The 21185-nt window shown below is 43.2% G+C and overlaps 2 protein-coding genes and 1 long non-coding RNA gene across 9 annotated transcripts in view; 1 reads left to right on the top strand and 2 right to left on the bottom strand.

Annotated features, from left to right (window-relative positions):
* LOC118289961 (NACHT, LRR and PYD domains-containing protein 12-like) overlaps nucleotides 1-12410 on the bottom strand; it is a 14465-nt gene extending 2055 nt beyond the window's left edge. Inside the window, exons 1-11 of one of the 5 annotated variants that reach the window (XM_035617213.2) lie at nucleotides 11586-12410; nucleotides 10011-10095; nucleotides 9826-9930; nucleotides 8058-8171; nucleotides 7515-7616; nucleotides 6049-6162; nucleotides 5797-5848; nucleotides 5457-5685; nucleotides 3451-5266; nucleotides 645-818; nucleotides 96-269 (exon numbers count right to left, since the gene is read on the bottom strand). In XM_035617213.2, the coding sequence (XP_035473106.2) occupies nucleotides 96-269; nucleotides 645-818; nucleotides 3451-5266; nucleotides 5457-5685; nucleotides 5797-5848; nucleotides 6049-6162; nucleotides 7515-7616; nucleotides 8058-8171; nucleotides 9826-9930; nucleotides 10011-10087 (2957 nt within the window). In that variant the 5' untranslated portion in view covers nucleotides 10088-10095; nucleotides 11586-12410. The remainder of the gene's footprint in view (nucleotides 1-95; nucleotides 270-644; nucleotides 819-3450; nucleotides 5267-5456; nucleotides 5686-5796; nucleotides 5849-6048; nucleotides 6163-7514; nucleotides 7617-8057; nucleotides 8172-9825; nucleotides 9931-10010; nucleotides 10096-11585) is intronic. The other 4 variants (XM_035617214.2, XM_035617218.2, XM_035617215.2 and 1 more) reach the window with 4 other exon arrangements.
* Nucleotides 12411-12556: 146 nt separating this feature from the next.
* LOC118289963 (NACHT, LRR and PYD domains-containing protein 14) lies at nucleotides 12557-21170 on the bottom strand. Its single transcript, XM_035617223.2, has 12 exons — nucleotides 20684-21170; nucleotides 19678-19867; nucleotides 19337-19447; nucleotides 18952-19062; nucleotides 18582-18680; nucleotides 17679-17757; nucleotides 17316-17550; nucleotides 15242-17045; nucleotides 14980-15153; nucleotides 13998-14171; nucleotides 13690-13736; nucleotides 12557-13544 (listed from the first exon to the last, which is right to left on the bottom strand). Exons 1-12 carry the CDS (start codon nucleotides 20793-20795, stop codon nucleotides 13015-13017), a joined length of 3666 nt encoding a protein of 1221 aa, XP_035473116.1. The 5' UTR covers nucleotides 20796-21170; the 3' UTR covers nucleotides 12557-13014.
* LOC118290013 lies at nucleotides 14441-15718 on the top strand. 3 transcript variants are annotated; one of them, XR_007030079.1, is made up of 4 exons: nucleotides 14441-14758; nucleotides 14994-15137; nucleotides 15226-15478; nucleotides 15577-15718. It is a non-coding gene; the product is annotated as an uncharacterized LOC118290013 (long non-coding RNA). The 3 variants fall into 3 exon arrangements; XR_004786307.2 differs by having other exon boundaries at nucleotides 14443-14758; nucleotides 15226-15394; XR_007030080.1 differs by having other exon boundaries at nucleotides 14444-14758; nucleotides 15244-15394.
* Nucleotides 21171-21185: the final 15 nt, after the last annotated feature.

The following is a 21185-nucleotide window of genomic DNA, read 5'->3' as shown; positions in this document are numbered from 1 at the left end:
CTGAAATCAACAAAACCACAACACTGGAGGTCATCTGAGTCTCCACTGACGCCCACCAGGAAGTAAGGAAGCATTTCAAACTGTTGATTTCTGACCTGAGAGTTTCCAGTTGACAGTTTGGACTCTTCAGTCCAGCAGACAGCAGCTTCACTCCTGAATCCTGCAGGTCGTTGTTACTCAGGTCCAGGTCTCTCAGACTGGACGACTGGGAGCTGAGGACTGAGGACAGAGCTTCACAGCTTCTCTCTGTCAGGTTACAACCACTCAGCCTGATGAGGAAATTGAAGGTAAAGGTTTGAATCAACATGATGAACTATACAGGAACATTTTCTTTTTCATGTGTCTGCTGAACTTTCCAGAGACGTTCTCTGGATTTCGAGAGTTCTTCAACAGTTTCATATATTAACAGTGATCTGATCACAAGTCATACAAAACAAATGAAAAGAAAAAGGAAAGTCAAGCTAAAGTATCAAAGTCTGAAAGGGAGTTTTTTTTCTCTCCACAGCCGCCAAGTGCTTGCTCATTGTGGGATTTGTTGAGTTTTCCCTGTAATATTGACCTCACTATGTAAAGTGCCTTGAGACAATGTATGTTGTGATTTAGCGCTATACAAATAAAATAGAATTGAATTGAACTGATCTGACCTGAGAGTTACCAGTTGACAATTTGGACTCTTCAGTCCAACAAACAGCAGCTTCACTTCTGAATCCTGCAGGTTGTTGTTACTCAGGTCCAGGTCTCTCAGACTGGACGACTGGGAGCTGAGGACTGAGGACAGAGCTTCACATCTTCTCTCTGTCAGGTTACAGCTACTCAGCCTGAAGAGGAGTTAGTGATCAACAAATGTTAGATTTGTACCTTGCCACCATGCGGCCATATACATTTGTATGAAGACAGGGAAGATGATCAGGACTGAGGGAATTGCCAGAAGGCAGGGTAACAAACATACAGGAAAGCTACAACTACCTGGGTATCAGGCCAACGGGAGCCATTATGAACATTCAAGGAGATCAGCTGCAATACGATTACATGCAACGTCAATGCAAAGATGGGCGAAGCAAATGGCGTGACGTGAATGATGCGAAGATGTGAAATTCACATCATTCGCTTCACTCGCTGGACTTGAGCGAAATATTGTTGTGACGCTTGGTTTGCGAAAGCCGATTAGCTTTGAGATCCTCACAAAGGATCCTTAAGCTAAACTCACGCGAGTAACGTGACATGAAAATTCACTTTGCGTTTGGTGTGAACACAGCAGAAGTCCAAGTCATCAGTGTATGTTCTATCAATCATCAGATATCCAGCAGTTAAAGCTCTGGCCAACACAGCAAGCCAATGTTACACACCCAGTGTGTAACGTTCAGCCTGCGGGGGGCCTGCCTCAACTGAGGGTGTCCTGTGATAAAAGGCTGAAACACCCAATGATGTTGAGGTGCACCACTGATGATGTGTTGTTATGGCAGCTACATCTGGTGGGCCAAAAACAACTACAACAAGGCAGGCGGAGTGCAGAATCAAGTCCTAGGCAATTAATCTTTACAGAGCTAGACCTACTTCCCTGCGCACTCACCTTACCCTAACCAGGTGATCCCTCCCCTAAACCTAACCAGGTTTATTTTTCAATCCCCACCCTGCCCACTCACCTTACCATTTACCCAACCAGGGTTGATTCTTAATTCATGATTTATCATAATGGTAGCTCTATCTTGTGGTCATTGAAAAAACAACTTCACTCTGGTAAATAAAATACTGAATCCTTAGGGATTGTAACACCAATCCCTGACATTCTTGGTTATAGCCAAGAATAACTACACTATGGTAAGTTAAGTGCTGACTTCAGGGATTGCAACATCAAGTCCTAGTGAATGAACCCTATAGAATAGTGAGCTGGTCACAGGAGGAGATACATGTTGCGGATGAAAAAGGCCCATTATTACCGATAGAGCAAGTCGTCGCACTACGCCAGTCTCCATCGTGTTGTTTTTCGTTTGCACCTGCTTCCTCATCAGATCACATCATAGAGGTGATCTGAGGTGGTGTGTCACTACACCTGTGACCAGCATAAGGGAGTGTCAGAGCCATGATCCAAGATGAAACAAAGAGCATCCATGACAACCTCAGGGAAATGCTCACCCCCCAGCCTGGGATGAACTGTTGAGAGATTTCTTCAGGCTGCAGAAGACAGAGGATGTTGAGGGGAAGAGAAGATATTCTGGACGACCGAGCCCCTACATGGAGTGCATCATCGACGTCGATTGTAGTGGCTGTCATCAATAAAATTCTAGTCTGAAGGAGGGCACAGAGGCAGCTGACATGGCAGCTCAAGAACAGGCCTTACGCACCAGATCCATAGAGGCTGGGGTATGCCACAGCAGAGAGGACACAAGGTGCAGGCTGTGCGAAGATGCCTCTGTGAGGTCCAGAAAACATAGTAGGGTGTACGATGCTAGCTGGGACAGCAAACACTGAGGCATAACATAGAGGTTGGGGTAGTGCAGGAACATATAAGTTGAGTATGGATTTAAAGTAGCCAAGAGGACATGCAAACTGGACTGCATGTCATCTGGGTTCACAAAAGAGGTTGACAAAACCACAGCTAAGATCATGTGGGACTTCAAGTTCGAGACTGACAGACAGCTGATCGTTAACCAACCAGACATAGCTGTGGTTGACAAGTAGCAGAGGAGGACAGTAGTGATAGAACTGGCAATCACAGTAGCATCAAGAAGGAGCATGAGAAAATCAAGAAGCACCAGCCGCTAAAAGAAAGACTGGAACAGATATGGAATATGAAGTCCTAAGTGGTCCCCATGTTAATGAGAGCATTACGGGCTGTGACCCCCAAACTGCGACGGCAGATTCCAGATCCAACATCTGCAGTGCAGTCCTAGGAACATCTGAGATCCTGCTCAGAACCTGCAAACTTCAAGGCCTCTGGTGGATGACCTGAGCTTGGGGAAGACAAGCACATCATCCCCACCTGGGGTGAGAGAGATATTTTTTATCCATTCATCTATTTTTTAAAATGTATATATAAAGATCAGTCTGCTGAGGCTCAGCCACGCTTAGGGAGCTCCTCCTGGGGGATCTCCAGGCCTTCAGAAGTCAGATGGGATATGTAGTCCCTCAAGCAACTTCTGGGTCTATCCCTGGGTTTCCGCCTAGTTTGGTGTGCCCGGTAAACCTCAAATGGCAGGCATCCAGGAGGTATCCTGACAAGATGCCTGAATTACCTCAACTGGCCACTTTTAAAATGAAAGAGTAGCAGCTTTACTCCAAGCTCCCTCTGGATGTCCAAGCTGCTCACCCTATTTCTAACTTTTAGCGCAAACTCCCTACGGAGAAAGCTCATTTAGACCACTAGTATTTATAATCTTATTCTTTTGGTCACTACCCAGATGTTGTCATGATTAAAAAAAATTTAAAAAATTATTATTTATTTTAACGTACAGCGCTTTGTTGGAGGCTTTGACCACCGGCAGCAGCTTCAGAAGAGCCTCATCTGAAGCAGAGTATTTCTTCAGGTCAAACACGTCCAGATCTTTTCCTGATGACAGTAAGATGAAGACCAGAGTTGACCATTGAGCAGGAGACAGTTTCTGTGTGGACAGACGTCCTGATCTCATTGACTGTTGGATCTCCTCCACTAGAGAACGATCGTCCAGTTCATTCAGACAGTGGAACAGGTTGATGCTTCTCTCTGGAGACAGATCCTCATTGAGCTTCTTCTTGATGTACTGGACTGTGTCCTGATTGGTCTGTGAGCTACTTCCTGTGTGTGTCAACAGGCCTCGGAGGACAGTCCGATTGGTCCGCAGGGAAAGACCCAGGAGGAAGCGGAGGAACAAGTCCAGGTGTCCATTTGGACTCTGTAAGGCCTCGTCCACAGCACTCTGGTACAAATGTTTTTCTTTAGGCTTTCCCTTTAAGAGTTTAACTGTCTTGGATTGTATTGTGTTTTCTTTTGACATCAGATTGAGTCCAGACTCAATGAAGGTCTGATGGACATGAAGAGCAGCCAGAAACTCCTGAATACTCAGATGAATGAAGCAGAACACCTTGTCCTGGTACAGGCCTCGCTCCTCTTTAAAGATCTCTGTGAAAACTCCTGAGTACACCGAGGCTGCTCTGATATCGATGCCAGAATTTGTCAGGTCTGATTTATAGAAGATCAGGTTTCCCTCCTGCAGCTGCTTAAAAGCCAGTTTTCCCAGAGACTCGATCATCTTCTTGCTCTCTGGACTCCAGTGTTGATCTGCTTCAGACCCTCCATCGTACTTGAGCTTCTTCAGTTTGGCCTGAACCACCAGGAAGTGGATGTACATCTCAGTCAGGGTCTTGGGCAGCTCTCCTCCGTCGCTGGTCTTCAACGTGTTCTCCAGAACTGTAGCAGTGATCCAGCAGAAGACTGGGATGTGGCACATGATGTGGAGGCTTCGTGAAGTCTTGATGTGGGAGATGATCCTGTCGGCCTTCTCCTCATCATCTCTGAACTTCTTCCTGAAGTAGTCCTTCTTCTGTGGATCAGTAAAGCCTCTGACCTCTGTCACCAGGTCAACACACTCAGGAGGGATCTGATTGGCTGCTGCAGGTCGTGTGGTTATCCAGAGGCGAGCAGACGGCAGCAGTTTCCCCCTGATGAGGTTTGTCAGCAGCACGTCCACTGAGGTGGAGGCTGTAGCATCAGTCAGGATCTCAGTGCTGTTGAAGTCCAGAGGAGGTCGACACTCGTCCAGACCGTCAAAGATGAACACGACCTGGAACTCTTCAAACCTGCAGATTCCTGCTTCTTTGGTCTCAGGAAAGAAGAGATGGACGAGTTCCACCAAGCTGAACCTTTTCTCTTTCAGCACATTCAGCTCTCTTAAAGTGAATGGGAACATGAAATGGACGTCCTGGTTGGTTTTGTCTTCAGCCCAGTCCAGAGTGAACTTCTGTGTTAAGACTGTTTTCCCGATGCCAGCCACTCCCTTTGTCATCACTCTTGTGATTGGTTGGTCTCTTCCAGGTGAGGCTTTAAAGATGTCTTCTTGTCTGATGGTTGTTTCTGGTCTGTCTTGTTTCCAGGAAGCTGATTCAATCTGTCTGACCTCATGTTCATCGTTGACTTCTCCAGTCCCTCCCTCTGTGATGTAGAGATCTGTGTAGATCTGATTCAGGAGCGTCCGGTTTCCTGCTTTAGCGATTCCCTCAAACACACACTGGAACTTCTCCTTCAGGATGGACTTGAGGTTCCTTTGGCATAAGGAATGTGCGTCATCATTTCCTGAATAAACAAACAACAAATATATCAACGTACATCAACAGCAAAACATTGACGAAGTAAGAATTGAAAGGATTCAGTTGTCTGTTTAGTTCTGAAAATATATATATATATCTCAGATGTTTGCATCATATTCAAAGTAGTTTGTAAATGTAAATGTTGCCTCCATTAAAAACCTGTTCAACCCTCTTACTGCTCTGCAGACGTTCAGCCAGCTCCTCCTGCTTCATCGTCCTCAGGAAGTTCAGTGTGATCTTCAGAAACGCCTCTCTGCTGCTCCTCCTCTGCTCTTCGTCCACACCTTCCAACACCTCCTCCTCTTCACCCTGAATCTCGGAGGATTCTCTGTGATCCGGACTGAGAACCTTCTTGAACTTCCTTAGCTCTTCTTTCACAAAACTCACAATGTTCTTCTCCAGTCGCTGAAACAGAACAATATACAAATATAGATTAGAAAACCGCAATCATTCATCTGAAAGGCTACTGGTCTAAAGCGCCGAATGGAGACACACTATGCTCGAACATTTACATACCAGGAATATGGAGTCCGGGTCTGTTTGAACCTCTGAGCTCTGGTGCAGAGATCTGTGGAAAAGGTTCAGCACACAGTCCTTTGTTTATTTTATCATGATTACTGAAGAAACTAAATCTACAGATCTGGTCTCTGCTCTGGGATACTGTTAAAATATCACATCAATGTAAGTCATTTTAAATTGTATGTTGAATGTTTTAATTTAAAACTTACAGTTGAGTGTTTGGTTATATTTGTAGCATTTGGTTCTTACCCTGGATCTTCAGACCTTTGATCCGACGACGACTGTTTGAAGTCCACAGGTTTACCCATGGACCAGTCGCTCTTCATGGACAAACCGCTGGATACAGGAGAGTCTGGTCTCCTCCTACAAACACAGGACCTGATATATAAATACAACATTTACCATCTCGCTCAGATAATAACAAGCCCTGGAGGAAACAGGAGGACAGAGGCTTCTGTCAGATGGAATTCTGTGTGAGCATCATAGAGTCTGCTGCTCAGATTCGTGATTGAAACGCCTCATTGATGAATAAATTTAAATGCTGCAACTAAAATAACCTTCTGTCAGGTTAATCCTGTTTCAATTCTTGATTAGGGGTCTTCCTGGGTCGACCCAAACCCAAGGATCTTTGACCTGACACGGGAACCGTAGGAGTTCTGAACCACTTTTCAGCCAGACAGATGCAGGCAGGATTCTCGTGGGTCCCAGGTCTGTTTTACATTGTGTAAAACCAGAGTGGATCTATAAAGTCCCTGCTGTGATCGAGCTCATCATGCAATGCTAATGCTAGCAATGAACATGTCATGGTCGGGCCTGGCACTCCTCTTGCTGATGACCTGCAACTCATCCACTAATCAACCTCCGGCTGCCAGTCCAACTGCACCATGTGACCCCTCCATTCATCAAGCTCCTGCAGTATAAAATTCCCTCACCAGTTTTCTCCAGATCGTCAGTTTACCTAAGTGGTACTGGTGCTCCGGCCCTTTTCATTCAGCATTTACCTTATGTATCCTGAATTGTATTTAATCCTATGTCTGCCTGTGCCTATGTCAAAATCCTCCTGTACAGTCTGCCTGCCTGCCTCGCTCAGCACCCTGCCAGTCTGCATGCCTGCCTACAACCCTGACCAGCCAACCTTGCTAATCTGTATCCTGGACCAGCCCTTCACCTCATCTTTCTCAAATAAATACCATCTACTGTTAAAAAGCCATTTCCTGTCTGAGTTCTGCTTCTGGGTCCTAACTAAATACGACACAACAGAACAAGTTTTGTTCCTATATTTTAAAGGGCAAAGTGTGTCAGTTAAACTAAACTTCACAGCGGATTCTAAACAAAATGCATTTGTCACCTGTCACTGTGAAGGCAAGTGGACTTTTAAGATGAAATAATGAGTGGAAGATTAGCTATGTCATTTCAATCAGCACAAGAGGAAGAACAGAAAACCTGGATGTACTGTATTTCATCAACTTCCCTGAGATGGAGGACAGATTATATCCATCATGACCAGGCGCAGGGGAGAAGCCTGCAGAGGGACTTATCTTATTAATAGTGAAGATCAGGTCTGTCTTTCAGCCAGGGTGGACTGACATTTGGCAGTTTTACAAGGGTCTGGGCCCCAGCCTTCAAGTAATAAGCATCTCTAGCTCAGTTCCAGGTTGTGGATAGTACATTTCAGGGTGTTTTTGGGTTAAAACCTGTAGCCAAGATCATCAGACCTTCGTTCAAGTTTGAAGTCCACAGGTTTACCCATGGACCGGTCACTCTTCATGGAGACACAGCCGGATACAGGAGAGTCTAGTCTCTGCTGATGGAACCTCCTACGAACAAAGGAAATTTGTTTGCTTTTTTTAGCATTACTTTCATTGTGTTCAATGTGTTATGCATATAACAATTGGATTATGGAAATGCTTTTCTTCCCAGTTGCCCTTGGCCCATCACTCCGACCCCTTTGTTCGGCTCCTGTCTCTGACCCCTACTCACTTCTAACACCATCTCCCCTTCATCTCCCTGGACCTGCTATTGTCCTTCAGTCCATCTGGTTTTCTGCTGTCTTCTGATTAAGGTTGTGGCTGTGTCTCGCGTTGGGTATTCAATGCGTTACAGTAACTTAGAAGAATAATTTTTGAAATGGTGACTTTTCATTGAAACACAACAGTTTGACCTGTTCTGATCTATCTAGACTGAAACTCTCAATCTGTTGTATGTTCAAAAACAGTGATGAAGAAAACAATTTGTCAGATGAATCATGTAAGTCATACCTTTGATCCTCAGACGTCCGTTTGAAGTCCACAGGTTTACCCATGGACCGGTCGCTCTTCATGGACAAACCGCTGGATACAGGAGAGTCTGGTCTCCTCCTACAAACACAGGACCTGATATATAAATACAACATTTACCATCTCGCTCAGATAATAACAAGCCCTGAAGGAGACAGGAGGACAATTCATATTTCTAGAAGTTTCTGTCAGATGGAATTCTGTGTGAACATCATAGAGTCTGCTGCTCGGATTCGTGATTGAAACGCCTCATTGATAAATACATATAAATGCTGCCACTAAAATAACCTTCTGTCAGGTTAATCCTTTTTCAATTCTTGATTAGGGGTCTTCCTGGGTCGACCCAAACCCAAGGATCTTTGACCTGACATGGGACCCGTAGGAGTTCTGATCCACTTTTCAGCCAGACAGATGCAGGCAGGATTCTCATGGATCTATAAAGTCCCTGCTGTGATCGAGCTCATCATGCAATGCTAATGCTAGCAATGAAAACGTTTTGTTCCTATAGTTTAAAGGGCAAATGGTGTCGGTTAAACCAAACTTCACAGCGGATTCTAAACAAGATGCATTTGTCATCTGTCACTGTGAAGGCAGGTGGACTTCGGACGGACTTGCTGCAGTTTAATGATCTGGCCTGTGTGACGGTCGGCGGGAGGGTGAGTGACCTCACCGTGATCAGTGACTGTATATAAAGACGATCACCGACTGTATATAAAGACGATCAGCGACTGTATATAAAGACGATCAGCGACTGTATATAAAGACGATCAGCGACTGTATTTAAAGACAATCAGAGACTGTATATAAAGACGATCACTGACTGTATATAAAGACGACCACTGACTGTATATAAAGACGATCAGTGACTGTATATAAAGACGATCACTGACTGTATAAAAAGACAATCACTGACTGTATATAAAGACGATCACTGACTGTATATAAAGACGATCAGAGACTGTATATAAAGACGATCACTGACTGTATATAAAGACGATCAGAGACTGTGTATAAAGACGATCACTGACTGTATATAAAGACGATCAGAGACTGTATATAAAGACGATCACTGACTGTATATAAAGACGATCAGAGACTGTATATAAAGACGATCAGTGACTGTATATAAAGACGATCACTGACTGTATATAAAGACGATCACTGACTGTATAAAAAGACGATCACTGACTGTATATAAAGACGATCACTGACTGTATATAAAGACGATCAGAGACTGTATATAAAGACGATCACTGACTGTATATAAAGACGATCACTGACTGTATATAAAGACGATCAGCGACTGTATATAAAGACGATCAGCGACTGTATATAAAGACGATCAGCGACTGTATATAAAGACGATCACTGACTGTATATAAAAACGATCAGCGACTGTATATAAAGACGATCACTGACTGTATATAAAGACGATCACTGACTGTATATAAAGACGATCAGCGACTGTATATAAAGACGATCAGCGACTGTATATAAAGACGATCAGCGACTGTATATAAAGACGATCAGCGACTGTATATAAAGATGGCGACACGTCTCTTCTTCTTCTCATTGTATGATTGATAGCAATGATAGCAGAGTGGAGCTGCCAGAAAAAAACATATTACTGTTAGCAGAATAATACATTTAATAAACTGGTAAGTTCACATAAACAAACTTGTTCCTGACGATGTTGAATTTGTTCTGTTAACTTGACTTACAGAACTTTCTGTCAGTTATAAAAAAGTACCTTTGATCATCAGATTTGAAGTCCACAGGTTTACCCATGGACCGGTCGCTCTTCATGGACAAACAGTCGGATACAGGAGAGTCTGGTCTCTGCTGATGGATCCTCCTACGAACACACAACGTGATACATTAATACAACACTGACATGGAGATGGGTCATGTGACAGGTCATGTGACGGGTCTCACCTGCGAGTCTGATGCTCTTCACTCAGAGAGGTTTTATAGGGAGGGGCTCCCTCCTCTCTGTCCACACTGTGACTCATAGCAGAACCTTCATACACACACACACACACACACACACACACACACACACACACACACACAGAGTTACTTAGTTAGTGTCAGGACTCTGACAGCGACACCATGTAGCACTGCACACTGGACTCACTACCAGCAACCAAAAGGATTCTTCTTCTTCTTCTTTTCCACGGACTTGGTAAAGTAACCTGGGCATCTAGCATAACATAACATTACAAGCATAGGAATGAGTAACTTTGGAAGTGTACTGTATTAATATGATTCAGTGTTCTCACTTGGTGTTGTTGTTATATTTGTTCATATGTTGATGTGATGTTAGAATCCTGTGACTCACCCTCTTTTACTTGTCACTCTTTGTGCTGCAACAAATCAATCACCAAATGTGTCCCACTCATAGAATCGTAGATAGAGTGGTTTAAAAAACAACAACTTATATCTCACGACATTAAAGCAACTGGGGGTAAGAATACTAATGTATAAACATAACTTCACAACTCATAACACGCCAGTATGGAACAACAGGAACATATTGTGTGGTAGAAAATCTGTATGTGATCTTATCAGAGAAGCAAAGCATGAGGTCGCCATTTTGTTTTGTTTCCTTGTTTACCGCGTTCTTGTTTGTAGTACTTCTCAGAACTTTGACCTCGACAGCCATCTTGTGGGTGTACTCACTCACTCACACACTCACACACACACACACACACACACACACACACAAGCACACACACACACTCTCAGACCTGTACATATTTACATTAGATATTATTGTTTCAACTTGTTGTCTTTTAAATAAATGTTATTAAATATACAGTCTGGTCTATTTGAGAGTGTGAGTATTGACTGATCAGTAGAACTCCAAATCCTTCAAACTCTGCTAACTACTAATATGGTGATTCTGGTTGTAATTATTAATTAATATATTAATTAATATATAATTTATTCCGAACTGACAGTTAGTATATTGTAAACTTGACTGAAGCAGTAAATTGGCTCCTTATTTCCCTTCCTCTGAAGGGCGGTGCTCTGATGTAACTTTGTTATTAATTAAAGTTATGGTTCAATATTGATATTTTTAATATTGATATTTTAAATATTGATATTTTTAAAGTTTTGATAGCAATAGGTGATCAACTGTAATAACAACAAATGGTTCTATGACCAATGTCAAAGCACAACAGTTATGTCACACAACATTAATACAATGTACGTGGTGGTTGCCGTAGAAACACAGTGGTTTATATGAAAACTTCACCTAAAAGACAAAATACGACAGATTCTAAATCACTGATACAAGTTATTAATTAGCGAAAGGGTTAGGGCACGAAAAGAATGGGACATAGATAAGTTTAATGTTCAAGTTGAAGAAACAGGAATCAAGTACATTTACATCCACAGACTCGCTCCACCAAGTTGGACAGAAAACTGCCCATGACGTGTTTGATACAAAGCAGGAAGAAGATGAAGAAGAGACGTTACAGTGGAAACCGCTGGTTACCTTACCGTTAGATGTAAAGAATAAATCTGAAGTCGACCAACTGTCTCAGTTTTCAGAGTCTCGGCTCTCGTCTGAAGGAAATATGATTACTGTGAACTTTGACCTGAAGTCGAACATTAACAAAAGAAGTTTTACAACAGCATATCTGACGCCTGCATCAGGACTGTGAGGTTGCAGTTTTAAATGCCATCAAAGTCACTAGATACCAAATTTGAACAGTTCATTGTCAGTTGATGATAATTTCTTCTTCCAAAAATAAAGACAGAACTAGAACGTCACTCAGTCAAGTTCAAACCTCCAACAACAACAACAACATTTTCAGTCACCAAATCTCACTCACTCATAGAATCAGTCACTAAATGTGTCTGATAGTTTTCAAATGTCAAAACAACAACTTCTATCTCAAGACGTTAAAGCAACTCAGTGTAAGAATTACTCTCCGCTGCATTCTGGCTCCCCCTACAGGCGCGAGGCGTAATTCCCTGTCGCCTGATGATGATGAAGATGTAGGTCTGCGCTCTGTCCACTAGGTGACGCTACTGTACCTAGCACCATGAGCGGCAGAGCATCAGCACGATGTTTGTATTTGGTATCAGTGACCTTAACATTTCCGGGGTTCTGATGCTTCACGTGAACCAGTAGGTGGCAGCAGAGTGGAACGACTAACGTCCCCTGACAGAGCAGCTTCACAGTTTCTCCCGCTTGTCTTTGTTTTTCATTAAGTCCAACTTATTCTACACTTCGAATTAAGACTCAATGATCCACCAGATTTGACGAGATTACATTATACAATGAAGTTTAACTACTTCTACGGATGTCTGTTACTCTTAATTGACCATTTCAGAATAATTTTTTCTTTTTAAAATGTTCTATTGATGCAACATCTGAACAGCATGAGGTAAGAGTCGGCTACAAACCTTGATGGAACCGTCGAAGAGGAAAAGAGCAGAACTATTCAGAAAGTGAAGCGACAAAAAACGGAGAAACATTATCATTTATTTCCATGCACACAATAGAGAATCTATCTAGAAAAATGTCTCTAAAAAACTGACATGATGTAAATTATATGAAACAAGCTGATTCAAGTTTACAAATAAACTTTGGTCGATTTACCTTCATACAGGTGATAGATTTATTACGATATTAATTCTGATCAAAGTGTTTTTATCGTGGATAACTGTTGTGATGTGTCGTCAGAGTTGGTGAAGATGGATTGTGGGTTTTTAAGATTGCGACTTTGTAGGTTGAGGAAAATTGTCGTGCTTGAAACGTCACCACGTCTAATAAAACTTGACTTGTAGGTGAGTGGACTGTCTCTTTTCAAACGTAGAACCCGTCAACAAATGTCTTTACTGCATGTTGTTTCCCATATTGTTGTTGTCAGTCTAATAATTAATATAACAACGTTCTTCAGTCAGTGGTGTGGGAGTCCCCTCACTCCGAACACAGAGACACTGAACCAAACCAAACCCTGAACCCAGGGTAGAGAAGATGAGTGAATTTGATGTTGAAGGTGTGGAGGTGGACGGGCGAGTCGGAGGACACTCTGTAGAAGGACAAGATGCCGGCAGGACAGTCCACATACACTCCCACTCTGTGAGAGATGGAGGTGGAAGAGAGAGGGATGAGTGTCTCTGTGTTGTTGTGCCACACAGAGTAAAAGTCATCGGAGCAGCTCAGACACCAGGACTGGTCGTTCCCTCCGAACCTGCAGGCCTTCTTGTAGCCTTTCCTTCTGATTCCTCTGAGAGTCACCGCGATATCCACCTGTCCGTGCCACTCCACCTCCCAGTAACAGCGACCGCTCAGACCATTTCTGCACAGCAGCTGACAGAAGATGTCGAATCTGTCGGGCTCGTTGGGATACGACTGCTGCTCGTTCACCAGCTCCACCTTCCTGTTGCCGTCGGACAGCCTGAGGTTCCTGTGTGCGGTGATCGGGTCGAGTGTGAGGTCACAGGAAACTGGTGGAGAAAAGAGCAAAGAAACAGTTTATCATCAAACACAACTGATGTTTTTTGTCATGGATCATGTGTCGTGTCATCTGGGATCACTTCTGGATGCTCCGCCTGTGTGTGTGCTGCTGAACCAAACCGTGTGCAAACTTACATTTCCTCAGACCAGGAGTTAGCATCTGTTCTCCACTGTTGTCTACCCTGGGAAAGGAAATACAGTTGGACCAATGTCTTCTTTTTCATAGAGTGAAAGAGCCAACAACAATGTTCACTTCTGAATCTGAATCGAGTCTTTACTGCAGTTATATGACATTGATTTTAAGGCCTTGAAACACGTACTCCTACATCTCTTGTTGGAGTCGGAGGCTGCAGCATCAGATATTTTTTTTTCAGACAAATCCCAACTTTTGATTGTTAGTTTGACAAAGAGACTGTGTGTGAGCTGATGGAATCTGTCCATACTTCAGACAGTCCAGTCTCCAGTACGGGTCGTCCAGCGCTGCAGACAGTAGCTTTACTCCTGAATCCTGCAGGTGGTTTTTGGTCAGGTCCAGCTCTCTCATATGGAAGTTGTTGGCACTCAGCGCTGAGGCCAGAGAGGTACAGCTTTCATCTGTGATCAGACAACCTGACAGACTAAACACACAAACCAACCATTTTATTATGATACAAGATAGGCCTCAATAGTGACTTCATTATGGACAAGTTTAGACCAGTTCGTCATTAGCTAATCAGCCACGCATGTGTCAGAACCTCAGACTATAAAGTCAGCAGACATGTTGAAAATGTTTGGTTTTAGTCAAAACAATCTTTACAAGAGGGAAGAGGGGTGAGCTTTGACTATGCAAAGACTTTGGGTATGTCCCATATCCCTCCACTTGGCCCTACCCCTCCGTTGGACGCATTCCCTCGTATGGGTGTTCCAACTCTTTTGAAGATCAAGTGGTAGTAGGGGTTATTTACCCCTTCAAACCACTTCAAAGAGCCCTTTGAACTTAGGGTGGTCAGATGCTGACTTCAAGAGGATTGTAATAATGGAGTGGTAGGGCCAAGTGAGGGGAAACGGGACGACCGTTAGTCCGAGCATCTGGGATTCTCGCGCAAACCAATCTCCAGAGTTTACAAGGAATTGTTGAAAAAACAGAGAGAAATCCGGTGACTTAATTCAAGCTGCGAGGAAGGTGTCAGTAAACCAAATATTCACGAGTTACAACGTCTCTATAGTAAGAACCAACATTTTTTGTTAACTCATTAGCTACAGTTTGGCAACAGCTACTGTTGTCTTCGTAGCTAATATTACTGTTCTATAACATTATGTGATATGATAGGAAAGAGGTTTTTATTCTGGAAAATTGATGTACATCTTGGACTAATTTATTTAAGCCGAAAGTAAAATGCACTGGAATCTAGATTGCAATGTAAATGCTCAGTCCTGTGTCATCACCTGAGAACTTCCAGTTGACAGTGTGGACTCTTCAGTCCAGCACACAACAGCTTCACTCCGGAGTCCTGCAGGTGGTTGTTACTCAGGTCCAGTTCTGTCAGTCTGCAGGAACTGGAGCTGAGGACTGAGGCCAGAGCTTCACAACCTCTCTCTGTCAGGTTACAGCCACTCAGCCTGAGGAACAACAACATATTTTAATGTCCTCTTTATGCACAAAATATGTATTTATTGCTCAGTATTGTTCAGTTATCACTCCACCTACAGAGCTTTGTTGGAGGCTTTGACCACCGGCAGCAGCCTCAGAAGAGCCTCCTCTGAAGCAGAGTATTTCTTCAGGTCAAACACGTCCAGATCTTTTCCTGATGAGAGTAAGATGAAGACCAGAGCCGACCATTGAGCAGGAGACAGTTTACCTGTGAGATGTCCTGATATTATGGACTTTTGGATCTCTTCAGTTACAGAATGGTCCTTCAGTTCATTCAGACAGTGGAACAGATTGGTGCTTCTCTCCGGAAACAAATTTTCTTTGATCTTTTCATTAATATATTCAACTGTTTCCTGTTTTGTTGCTAAGTTACTTCCTGTCTGTTTCAGCAGTCTTCTTAGGACAGTCTGATTGGTCTGCAGGGAGAGACCCAGGAGGAATCGGAGGAACAAGTCCAGGTGTCCATTTGGACTCTTCAAGGCCTTGTCTACAACACTCTGATGGAGATCTTTTAGTTTGAATCTGTCTTTAAAGACTCTTGGTAACCGTGTTGCTGCCTGTCGTTCTGACATGAGATTGAGTCCAGACTTGATGAAGGTCTGATGGACATGAAGAGCAGCCAGAAACTCCTGAACACTCAGGTGGATGAAGCAGAACACCTTGTCCTGGTACAGGCCTTGCTCCTCTTTAAAGATCTGTGTGAACACTCCTGAGTACACTGAGGCTGCTCTGATATCGATACCACACTCTGTCAGGTCTGATTTATAGAAGATCAGGTTTCCTTTCTGCAGCTGCTCAAAAGCCAGTTTTCCCAGAGAAATAATCGTCTTTCTCTTTTCTGAATTCCAGTGTGGATCTTTGCTAGACCTTCCATGATACTTGACCTTCTTCAGATTTGACCGAACCACCAGGAAGTGGATGTACATCTCAGTCAGGGTCTTGGGCAGCTCTCCTCCCTCTCTGGTCTTCAACATGTTCTCCAGAACTATAGCAGTGATCCAGCAGAAGACTGGGATGTGGCACATGATGTGGAGGCTTCGTGAAGTCTGAATGTGGGAGATGATCCTGTCGGCTTTCTGCTCATCATCTCTGAACCTCTTCCTGAAGTAGTCCTCCTTCTGTGTGTCAGTGAAGCCTCTGACCTCTGTCACCATGTCAACACACGCAGGAGGGATCTGATTGGCTGCTGCAGGTCGTGTGGTTATCCAGAGGCGAGCAGACGGCAGCAGTTTCCCCCTGATGAGGTTTGTCAGCAGCACGTCCACTGAGGTGGAGGCTGTAGCATCAGTCAGGATCTCAGTGTTGTTGAAGTCCAGAGGAAGTCGACACTCGTCCAGACCGTCAAAGATGAACACGACCTGGAACTCTTCAAACCTGCAGATTCCTGCTTCTTTGGTCTCAGGAAAGAAGAGATGGACGAGTTCCACCAAGCTGAACCTTTTCTCTTTCAGCACATTCAGCTCTCTGAAAGTGAATGGAAAAAGGAACTGGACTTCCTGGTTGGTTTTGTCTTCAGCCCAGTCCAGAGTGAACTTCTGTGTTAAGACTGTTTTCCCGATGCCAGCCACTCCCTTTGTCATCACTCTTGTGATTGGTTGGTCTCTTCCAGGTGAGGCTTTGAAGATGTCTTCTAGTCTCATGGCGGTTTTTGGTCTGTCTTGTTTCCAGGAAGCTGTTTCAATCTGTCTGACCTCATGCTCATCGTTGACCTCTCCAGTCCTTCCCTCTGTAATATGGATCTCTGTGTAGATCTGATCTAGAAGGATCGGATTTCCTGCTCTCGCACTCCCCTCAAATGCACACTGACACATATTTTTTAATTTGGACTTGACTTTACGTTGGCACACTCCAGCTCTCGTTCCTGAATGAACAACAAATGAAATCAATGAGAGAACAGTCTATTGAAATGGTTAAAACAAACCAGCTGTTGGGGACAAACCAAATCCAGTAATTACTTCACCAGTTATTGACCCAAATCAAGTACCTATCCAAAACCTGGATGTGTGTGGAAACGATTTAGATCATTCCTCTGTGTGTAGGTTTACCTAAATTGGGAACTGCATACTTTTGCAATGAGCACATGAGTGTTTTTGGGGCAAAGTTAATGAAAAATGAATGAAAGGGGTCTTACTGTTTTTGAGCGAGTTAGCCAGATCGTTCAGGTTCATTCTCCGTAGGAAGTGCACCGTGATCTTGAGAAATGCCTTTCTGCATCTGCGTCTCTGTTCGTCATCCACATTGTACATCATCCCCTCATCTGCATAGTGGCTCTCTAAGTAGGTGTATTCCGAGCAATCTGGACCCAGAGCCCTCTGGAGTCTCTTCAGCTGGTTTTTCATAAAAAGGCAGATGTTCTCCTGAAGCCTCTGGAGGAGAAACATAAACAAACATCACCTTTGATATCAAGTGTAGAAAAGTGTAACATGGAAACTAGAAGGTTTATTTTGTGGCTGTTGTACTAAAGAGTAAAGGCTGTGATTATACATTTACACACCATAAAAACAGAGTCGAGATCTGTTTGATTCTTCTGTAGATTGTGACCATCAAGAACCTCTGGGATCTCCTGATAAATTCTGTGGTGGAAACATGAACCCGGAACTTATTCTCTCATGTAGAGTTTGACCTCTGTCACCTCTGGATAAATTGTTACGTACAATGTTTAGATTTAAAGAGGCAGTGAAGTCAATTCAACTTGCATGATAAGAAAAATAATGATCTTTGAGTGGTACCCATTGAAGTGAATACTGGTCAAACTTCATGGACACAGATGAGTTCAGGAGAGTCTATTGTCTGCAGGTGGACTGTACTTCAAAAGCACAATCGCCTTCAGTCTCCAATCAGGCTCTGGGAATGACCAGGCCACTATCAGCTAAACTAAGATGGTGCCCATGCTCATATCATGTTGGAGGGGTTTGTGCCTCCTCTTTACCCAGGAAGTTGGCAGACTGGAGCCCCCTCAGGGGACTGGGTTAGGTAAAGCATTAGATGATGCCCTGAGGCCAGGTTCACTGTCGGCCGGGTGCTGAGCAGGAGTTGCGACCTTTGTTTGCTGAACTCTGGTATCATGAGCTCTTTCTAGGGTTGTGGTACCTCACATCTCTGGTGGAGTAAGAACCGTGACTAGTGGTGGTTATATTTGGGCTTACCTCTGCGCACGGCACCAGATTCTGAACTAAACTCTCTCCTTTTCTGCAGTTGGTCAGAGCGAGAGGGGATAGGTGGGTATGGAAATATGCATGAGTCCCTGGCGATACTGGATACAAGAGAATCCAAAATCATCCAGAACATGGTTGAGGAACTATATATCAAATCTAAGTTGGGAATGCTTTGGGATCTCCTAGTAACTGGAAAATGTTGTTGACAGGAGCGAGATGTGGACTACCTCGGTTAACTGTACCTGTCATCATCTGAGTAGTGTACATTTCTGTAGGCGTTCGGTTGAAACGTGGATCTGTTGCACTTCACAGACTCTGTCGTGTCATAGATTTCATAAAGACTGATAAAAACACAAAACAGAGTATAACAGTTAATCTGAATGAATCAGAGGTTAGATTTTAACATTTGATTTAGCATATTGGTGTTTGAGAATGAAAAGACCATTTGTGAGTAAAGAACCTTTTCAAAGCAGGAAAAGCTCTGGAGTCATGAAAGTTCAGTTCACTGAACCCACCACTGCCACACTCCACATTGGTACCTCACCCTGAGGTTGACCAACGTGAACTTGATAAGTCAAAATGTCTGCATGAAACGGTCCGTTATATTCTCACCTCTCATCGTGTGAGGAGTGTCGGTCATCGTCATCCGGAGTCGGTTGATACTCTGATTCATCGCTATTCACGGACGCTGCAGATTCTTGTGTCTCATAAATGTCATAAACACTGACAGAAACACAAAACAGAGCATAAAGGAGAATTTGACTCAAAAAACCTTAAAAAGTAAAGTTTTAACAATTGATTACATATAAGTGTTTGAGAAGGAAACGACCATGTGAGAGTATAGAAGCTTTTTTCAGCAGAGTTTCTGACGAGTCACAGCAGGAAACGGAGACATGGTTTCCACGAATTGGAATGAGATCATAGTTAACGTTGTTAGTTGTTGTTGTTATTTTCTCCTGTTCTTTGTCCTCCATGAAACGGTTCGTTATGTTCTCACCTCTCATCGTGTGAGGAGTGTCCGTCATCGTCGTAGAGAGTCGGTTGATACTCGGAGCCATCGCTATTCACGGACGCTGCAGATTCTTGTGTCTCATAAATGTCATAAACACTGATCCAAACAAAACAGAGCACAAAAAAAATCAAAAAACTAATTTGATAGGTATAATATGTTTGTGTTTGAAAAGTAATCAACCATGTGTGAGTATTTATTTATAGTATATAGAATGACACAAAAAAGAATAAATCTATAAAAGGAAAAATATTGAAATATAAAGAGAAATAGTATAATATATACATACACTTATACATAGATTATACATGTAAGTGTTCTAATTTTACTTTAAATTGTCTGAGAAGTGTCCGTCATTGTAGACGGGCGGTTGATCTGCATTTTCAAAAATTGCCTTGAGCCTCGTAACAGACACAGAGCTCAGGTCTGGTTCTGGTTCTGGTCCAGGTCCAGGTCCTGGTTCTGAGGGAGGGGCTTCCCCCTCTCTGTCCTCACTGTGACTCATAGCAGAGCCTCCACCTTCACACACACACACACACACACACACACAAACAGCCTGCTCAGATGATGATAAATATCTTGACGAACAGACTGAACCTTTATTTCCAGTTAATCACTGACGGAGCGTCACATGGTCGTAAAGAGGCCGCACTTGAAAACAGAAGGACGACAGACCGTCTGCATGACGACGACATATCAATGACAACATTCATGATGTTGATATTAATATGAAATTCAACAACATCCAGTTTCAGAACATTGAACAACAACAGACATTAGAGAAACAGATTCACTTCCTGTCGGACGGTGTCTACGTCACATAAACAGAAAAAAACACAGAAAGTATTTTTTTAATCTTCCATTCAAAATATCAGGCCTCCTGCTGCGTTACTGTAGAAAACAGAAAGAAAAGGTTTGTTTGTTTCTTCATTGATTTGATTAGTAGTTACAGCTCCTCGCCAGTAGGGGCGCTGCAGCCCCCTCCAATAAAACAAATATAACCAAATATGTGGAACTTAAATTAAGAACATAAACATAGTTTTTTAATGTAAAATGTAAAAATGAAATCTCATTGTTTTTCATATCAGTGAACATAAACACAGATATTGGTTATTGTAATAATAATAATAATAATCCTGTAATAAACCTGAACTTCCTTTCTTTAGGATCTTGGTGCCAGTTCACTGGATGACATCACATTTGAACGGGTGTTACTGTATTAACACTTTTGTATCAGTACATTAATCTTCTGTTTAATGTTAGAGGCTCAGAAATATTAGAAAACAAAGAGAAGAATTCAGCTTGTGTGTGTCTGGACCACAACCCGTCGCTCACCGTCTGAGTCCACATGAAGGTTCCGCCCGTCACAGCGAGACGTTGGTCTGAGGAGTTTCCTGAAGACGACTGACCTGTGGAACCAGAACCTTGAACTGTTCAGGTCAAACATTAACCGTGTGAACCTTCGTCAGCTCGCACACAATATGCCGTTCTCTGCCACCAGAACCTCCTCCCTCAGCAAACCCGCTCACACATTCGTCGCCGGCAGCTGTCAATCATCTCTGAGTCAGAGCCGAGCCGAGAGTCGTCTCCTGTCAGAGGAGGCGTCTCCCGGGGCGACCGTCAGCTGACAGTGTCAATCAGACTCCACAATCAAAACTAACTGTTGTATCTGACGTCAGCGTGTGATTGGACAGAACATTTAAAAAACAAACAACATAAAAGAGTTAACAAGGATATCATTGCATGAATTAATAATTCAATAAATTATTTCAAAGGGATAGTTCAGTGATTTTGAATTTGAATAATATGTTTCCTTATGGAGATCAGTGATGTCATT

Source organism: Scophthalmus maximus, chromosome 18 (genome assembly GCF_022379125.1).
Source record: "Scophthalmus maximus strain ysfricsl-2021 chromosome 18, ASM2237912v1, whole genome shotgun sequence".
Classification (NCBI taxonomy): Eukaryota; Metazoa; Chordata; class Actinopteri; order Pleuronectiformes; family Scophthalmidae; genus Scophthalmus; species Scophthalmus maximus.
The sequence above is the reverse complement of the archived record's forward strand: the minus strand, read 5'-3'. Positions and strand labels throughout refer to the sequence as shown.

What these genes read in the sequence shown, in the direction of transcription:
- LOC118289963 (XM_035617223.2), bottom strand. Translation starts at nt 20,795, where the DNA reads ATGTTTGACCTGAACAGTTCAAGGTTCTGGTTCCACAGGTCAGTCGTC. An exon ending in ATCTCGACTCTGTTTTTATG is followed by an intron (nt 17,551 to 17,678) that starts GTGTGTAAATGT and finishes TTTCTCCTCCAG; the next exon opens with AGGCTTCAGGAGAACATCTG. An exon ending in AACTCCTGGTCTGAGGAAAT is followed by an intron (nt 13,545 to 13,689) that starts GTAAGTTTGCAC and finishes TTTCTCCACCAG; the next exon opens with TTTCCTGTGACCTCACACTC.